We start from the raw sequence: 6,878 nt of genomic DNA on the forward strand, positions 1-6,878 counted from the left end.
TTGCTGGAAAAGGAGGCTAGCTGATGGTCTGTAGAGGTGATTGACCAGGCAGTAGACATGCTCCCAACCTCACTCACCGGGTGGCCACCTGGTGACTGTAGAGCCGGCCGCCCTCGTTCGAGAAGACCCGCGCCAGGCCAAAATCGGCAATTTTCAAGTGTCCCGTCGAGCTGATGAGCAGGTTAGCCGGTTTCAGGTCCTGTGTGGAGATGGGAGGGACAGACTTTGTGTGGGACAAGCTCAGGCAGGTTCCCGGCTAATTATCTTAACAAATTTTGTCCTAACAGAAATAAACAATCTAGATTTTGAGCAGTGCTCTTAACGTAGTTGACAGTAAGCTTCCCAGGCATTGGGAAGGGTTCAGAGGAGGTGCAAGAGAACAATTCAGGGAATGGAAGGGTTAATGTACTGTATGAGGAGCGTTTGATTCTTCAATGGAGTTTAGAAGAATGGGAGAGCATCTCATTGAAATCTATCGAACATTGAAAGGCTTAGACAGAGTGGATGCGGGGCAGTACAACCGCAGAATAAGGGAAATGTCCATTTAGAACAGAGATGAGGAGGAATTTCTTTAACCAAAGAGTAGTGAATCTGTAGAATTCAATTCCACAGATGGCTGTAGAGGCCAAATCATTGGTTATATATAAAGCAAAGGTTGACAGGTTCTTGCTTAGTCAGGGTGTCAAAGGTGAAGATAGGCAAATAGGGTTGAGAGGGAAAAAGAAATCAGTCATGAGACGAATGGCCTAATTCTGCTCCTATGTCTTATGGTCTTAACGTAGTCAACGGTAAAATTCCCATAAGCTGCCCTCCCCACTGCCACTCCCACTGAATGATGTTCCCTCCCTTTGGTGTGGTGCTCCCACATCACCATCGCCCCCCCCCATGCTGACTTATGCTCCCCCTTTGCCGCCTCTCCTGTGGTACAGCGCTCCCTCTTCGATTCACCTGTTACATTGTAGAACATCTTTTGAACACAGAGGGGTGAACTGGGGTGCATCAGAGTCTCTTCTACAGAGAGGCCACAACCCAGCCAGGACTCACACCCCCAGACTGCTTCAATGCGAGTTGTGAGAGGGTATGAAGTCCGGGCAAGGACTTCCCTCTGATTCTTTGGATATTAAACCTGGGGGGGGGGGGAGCAGTTGTGGTCAGGGGGACCACAAACCCATTAATCTGCTGACTCCACCTCCACCCCTCGGGACAACCTTCTTGAAGAGATGACCCTGTCCAGGTGCAGAACGGTAGGAGGGACCCACGGGGGCTCTCACCCTGTGCATGATGGAGTTCTGGTGACAGAAGGCCACTCCTTTCAGCAGCATCATCATGTAACCTTTGACCTGGGACTCAGTCAGGGGCCGGTCGGAGTTTCGGATCACTTCGGACAGGTCGGACAGCATGTACTCGAAGACCAGAACGAAGCCCGTGCCATGTGGGAACACATCCTTCAGCTTCACCACCTGTAGGGTGCCGGGTAGAGAGAAGAGACAGAGATTAGAAGGAGAACTCTAGGGAACACACAGCAGACCTCATCGAGGGGTCAGCAGTGAGCAGCCTCAAGTTCCAGGGTGCGAACATCTCTGAAGATCCTGGGCACAACAGATCATCGCTTGCAGAGAAATTTAGGCCAGTTAGAAGGGTGGGCTGAAAGATGGCAGATGGAGTTCAATGCTGAAAAATGTGAGGTGCTACATTTTGGGAGGACTAATCAAAACAGGACATACATGGTAAATGGTAGGGCATTGAAGAATGCAGTAGAACAGAGGGATCTAGGAATAATGGTGCATAGTTCCCTGAAGGTGGAATCTCATGTGGATAGGGTGGTGAAGAAAGCTTTTGGTTTGCTGGCCTTTATAAATCAGAGCATTGAGTATAGGAGTTGGGATGTAATGTTGAAATTGTATAAGGCATTGGTGAGGCCAAATTTGGAGTATTGTATACAGTTCTGGTCACCGAATTATAGGAAAGATGTCAATAAAATTGAGAGAGTACAGCGGAGGTTTACTAGAATGTTACCTGGGTTTCATCTCCTAAGTTACAGAGTAAGGTTGAACAAGTTAGGTCTTTATTCTTTGGAGCGTAGAAGGTTGAGGGGGGACTTGATAGAGGTGTTTAAAATTATGAGGGGGATTGATAGAGTTGACGTGGATAGGCTTTTTCCATTGAGAGTGGGGGAGATTCAAACAAGAGGACGTGAGTTGAGAGTTAAAGGGCAAAAGTTTAGAGGTAACATGAGGGGGAACTTCTTTACTCAGAGAGTGGTAGCTGTGTGGAACGAGCTTCCAGCAGAAGTGGTTGAAGCAGGTTCGATGTTGTCGTTTAAAGTTAAATTGGACAGCTGTATGGACAGGAAAGGAATGGAGGGTTATGGGCTGAGTGCAGGTCGGTGGGACTGGGTGAAAGTAAGAGTTCGGCACGGACTAGAAGGGCCGAGATGGCCTGTTTCCGTGCTGTAATTGTTATATGGTTATATGGTTATAATTACAAAGAGGGCATGCCAGCGGCTAGATTTCATCAGGAGTCTGAGGAATATCAGCAAAGACTCGGCAAAATTCTACAGATGAACCATGAAGAGCAATCTGACTGGTTGCATCACCATCTGGGATGGAGGGGCCCCTGCACAGGATCGGAAAAAGCTGCAGAGAGTTGTGATCTCGGCCAGCCGCATCATGGGTTCCAGCGTCGAGGGCATCCTCCAATGGCGATGCCTCAAAAAGGTGGCATCCATCATTAAGGAACAGGACATGCCCTGTTGTCATTACTACCATCAGAGAGGAGGCAGAGGAGCTCGGAGAGGGACACTCAATGTTTTAGGAATAGCTTCTTCCTCTCCTCCATCAAATTTCTGAACAAAGAACCAACTCGTGAACACTACCTCACTATTTTTGGCTCTCTTTTTGCACTACATGTTTAGTTTATTTTTATATATTTCTTATTGTGATTTATAGTGACTTTTTATGCATTACACTGTACTGCTGCCACAAATCAACAAATACCACAACATACGCCAGTGATAGTAAACCTGATTCAAATGGAGAGTCTCGGCCCAAAACATCGACTGTACTTTCCACAGATGCTGCCGGACCTGCTGAGTTCGTTCAGCACTTTGTATGTGTTACTCTTGTTTCTGAGATTCCTCAGAGCCTTCCTAAAAAGCTTAATTAACAACTTCGAACATAGAACACAGACGGGTACAGCACTGGATGTTTCCTCCTCCCAGCCTCGAATCCCTGTGTCTGTTCCCCTGCTCCCTCGCACTCTCCTCGTTAACCTCCTAGCCCAATGACTTCATCCACAGCTTACCCCTACAGTATCCCCAGCCTTGGGTCTGCGATGGAGATTCACTTTGTCTGATATTGCCCCCGCAGCTGGTCGTAGATGGATTCTCGTTGGCAGGGTAACGCCATTCCAGCGCCAGCGACCCGGGTTCAATTCCCACTGACATCTGTGAGGAGTCTGCATGGTCTCCTCCCCACTCCAAAGATCTACAGGTCAGTAGGCCAATTGGTCACATGGGTGTGATGGGCCAGTGAGGGACTGTTGGCCTGGAAGGCCCTGATATCCAGCTGTCTCTCTATAAATAATGACTTCAGAAGCAACAGGCAGAAGGGTTATTACACAGAACAGGACCGGCCACTCGCTCCGTGTAATAGCCCTTCATTAAAATGTTGTGCAGACCCTTTGCGCAAAAGGTCCTCCTCCTGTGTATCACCCATTTCCCTCAGTCCCCTTCATATTCACGTCACTGGCTTTTCACCTGGAACCTACCAGCCTTCTCCTTCCCACCCTCCCCCCACCTTCTTGATAGGGCCTCTGTCCCTTCCCTCTACCGTCCTGACGAAAGGTTCCGGCCCGAAACATCGAATCATCGTTCCTACGGATGCTGCCCCACCTGCTGAGTTCCTCCAGCGTGTTGTGGGTGTTGCTTTGACCCCAGCATCTGCAGATTATTTTGTGCCTGCTTCCACTCGCTTGGTAGCCCATGTCAGGCACCTCTGCGTAAAAAAAAACTTGTCCTTCACAGTGCCTCTAACCTTAAAATCATATCTTCTGGTATTTGGCACTTCTACTGTGGGGAAAAGATTCTGACAGTCTAAATCAGGGGTAGGCAACCTAAAGTACAAATGATTTTCTAGCATGCATTATTCATTAATTCAAGGCAAAACATAACTCAATTTATTTAAATGGATAATTCCCATATTTCAAGTTCTTTATGGCATTTATCTGGCCCACCGTCCGCACATTAATACGCGATCCGCCCCACAGAGGCAAAAAGGTTGCCGACCCCTGGTCTAAGTCGATGCATCACGTAATTTCAAAAGGTCTCCCTTCAGAGACAGGGTGGATTGTAGGGAGGATGAGGGATTACAGAGATGGGCAAGGTGTACAGGAGAGTGAGGTTCACAGAGACAGGGAGGAATTTAGAGCAACAGAAGGAATTGCAAAGAGGGGAAGGATGTCACAGAGCTGCATCACCGTTATGCAAGGCATCTAACCCTACAAAGGATTGCAAGGACTGCTGACAGGATCATCGGGGTCTCTCTTCCACCCGTCTGAGACACTTACCAGCAGCACTGCGTACACAGGGCCCTCAGAATTGTCAAGGATCCCTCCCATCCGTCCAACAATTTCTTTGAAACCCCACCATTAGGGCAGGTGGTATTAGGACAAGGACTGTTAGGGTGGGAAAAGGCTTCTTTCCCCAGACCGTGAGGCTACTGAACTCCCTGCCACCACCCAGGTCTCGTTACGTATGCAGTGCCAGTCACGTTATACTGTTTACTTTTCAACTTGGGTCACAAACGCACCTTATGCTGTCAGTCTTCTGGAATATAATTTATAGTTTGTTAATTTATTTGTGGTGATGTTATTTTGCGTGGCGGGTGGAGATACGTCCCTACCAAAGGAGGTGTAAGGCGCTCCTTCCCTCCGCTAGCCTGCAGGTCACCCTTGGGCAAGGTGTAGCACCTGTTTAGCCCCCGATCATAGGAGGAGGGGGCCGTATGAGCAGCCAGCGCCTATCACAAGTCCTGGTTATGCGACCACTGACGCCAGGCAGGCAATCTCTGAAGAGTATTGACAATGGATGGTATCACCCGTCTTGTGAAGACACTGCCCAGAAGGCAGCAATGGCAAACCACTTCTGTGGAAAAATCTACCAAGAACGATCATGGTCATGGAAAGTCCATGATCACCCATGTCATACGATGTGACAAACAAACGAATATTAATTTATGTGTTATGTGTGAGTTATATGTACTGTGTTGTGCACCTTGGTCCGGAGGAATGTTTCTCTTTGATGGTCTATGGTTGATTGACAATAACTGAAGTTGAAAACCCACTCACATACTGATTGTCTTCGATCTCCTGCACGGCCTTGATCTCCCGCAGGGCCTGGTTGGGGATGCCGTCCTCCAGCTTACGCAGGGCCACTTTCTTCAATGCCACTGTCTCTCCCGTCTGGAACGGCAAGGAGAAAGGATAGGGGTCAGGGGTCGGTGCCAGGGTCTAGACAAGGAACCGCCATACTCTAAGTCGCTCCGAGTTGGAAGCTGCCGATGCCTCTGCCTCTGTTCAAGGAGGGTGCCACCCTGCCCCCGGGAGTGGAGGGGGGGCACTGAGGGATCTCCATACCACTGGGGTTCAGGATGTCGAGGGAGCTTCTGTCCTGGATAATCCCTGGGAGTGGGGGGTGGGTTCAGGGGTGAGGGGTCTGGCAGTGGGCTGCAGACTGAGATGTGAGGCAATGGAGCACGGGCAGCCTGAGGTGGCGGTGGGGGTGGGGTAGTGGAAAGGTGGGAGGGTGAGAGTGGGCAACGTGAGGTGGTGGAAGGTAAGGGTGGGTGATAGTGGGAAAGTGGGCATCCAAAGAAGGGGTGGAGAAGAGGGTGAATGGTGGGCTGCCTGGGGTAAGGGAGGGAGGAAAGAGTGGGCAAACTAAGCTGAGTGGGTGGATAGTGGGAAGGTGGGAAGCCAAAGGAGGAGTGGGGAAGAGGGTAAATGGTGGGCTGCCTGGAGTAAGAGAGGGGGACAGTGGAAAGGTGGGAGGGTGGGCATCCAAAGGAAGGCTGGAGAGGGTGAATGGTGGGCTGCCTCAGTGAGCTGAGGGGGTGGATAGTGGGAGGGTGGGCAGCCAAAGGGGGTGGTGGGGAGGGGGGAAGAGGGTAAATGGTGGGCTGCCTGAGGTGAGGGAGGAGGGTTGAGTGGCCCTGAGGCGAAGAGTGGGAAGATGGACTGCCTGAGGCGAAGGGGGTGGGGACGGCTGGAGGAGAGTGACCTGAGCCCTCCTCCCTCTTCCTTCACCTCGACGTGCTTGGCCTTAAAGACGATGCCGTGCGCTCCCTCCCCGATCCGCCCCAGGATGCTGTACTGCTCCATCGCCCCGAAGCCTGAGCTGACAGGCCACGCGGCGTCATGGCAACGGAAGCAGCAGGCGGGCGGGCAGTCGGGCCGCCGTGACGTCACCGAGCATTGACGACGACGTCGTTGGCCCGCTGCACGTCGTGACGTCACCCTGCAGAGCCGATCGTTACTTGGGAGAACCTGCCGCCCGCAGTTTCCTTAAACTTTTATAATTTATGGTTGAAAATCAAATTCAAGTTTATTGTCACCTGACTGTACATATATACAACCAAACAAAATAACATTCCTCCAGACTACAAACAAAATATTTCCACAAATAAGTTCAAAAATATAACTGGTGCTATATTCTATATGTCTGTGGGCTGAAGTTCAGCTCCAAAGCCGCATCTGCGTTTGCTGATGGCCAAATCAAACGTGGTGATGGATTGGCATGTGGAAGGCCCAGCCAGTTCCCCTCCACCGCCACTCTCCTCTGCCTGGTCCTCACTCTCACCTCCTTCAGACCAAACGTGTAG

At 50.4% G+C, this 6,878-nt stretch overlaps 1 protein-coding gene across 3 annotated transcripts in view; it reads right to left on the minus strand.

Moving 5' to 3' along the window:
- Nucleotides 1-6,470, minus strand: part of cdk20 (cyclin dependent kinase 20) — a 57,242-nt gene extending 50,772 nt beyond the window's left edge. For 2 of the 3 annotated variants that reach the window (XR_011883521.1, XM_072246386.1), the window contains exons 1-4: nt 6,304-6,470; nt 5,347-5,460; nt 1,272-1,460; nt 78-199 (exon numbers count right to left, since the gene is read on the minus strand). Coding sequence is in view for 2 of the 3 variants with exons in the window: in XM_072246386.1 (XP_072102487.1) it covers nt 78-199; nt 1,272-1,460; nt 5,347-5,460; nt 6,304-6,378 (500 nt within the window). In the remaining variant the exon portion in view is untranslated. The remainder of the gene's footprint in view (nt 1-77; nt 200-1,271; nt 1,461-5,346; nt 5,461-6,303) is intronic. The other variant, XM_072246385.1, reaches the window with a different exon arrangement.
- Between the last annotated feature and the right edge of the window lie 408 nt (nt 6,471-6,878).

Source organism: Mobula birostris, chromosome 29 (genome assembly GCF_030028105.1).
Source record: "Mobula birostris isolate sMobBir1 chromosome 29, sMobBir1.hap1, whole genome shotgun sequence".
Classification (NCBI taxonomy): Eukaryota; Metazoa; Chordata; class Chondrichthyes; order Myliobatiformes; family Myliobatidae; genus Mobula; species Mobula birostris.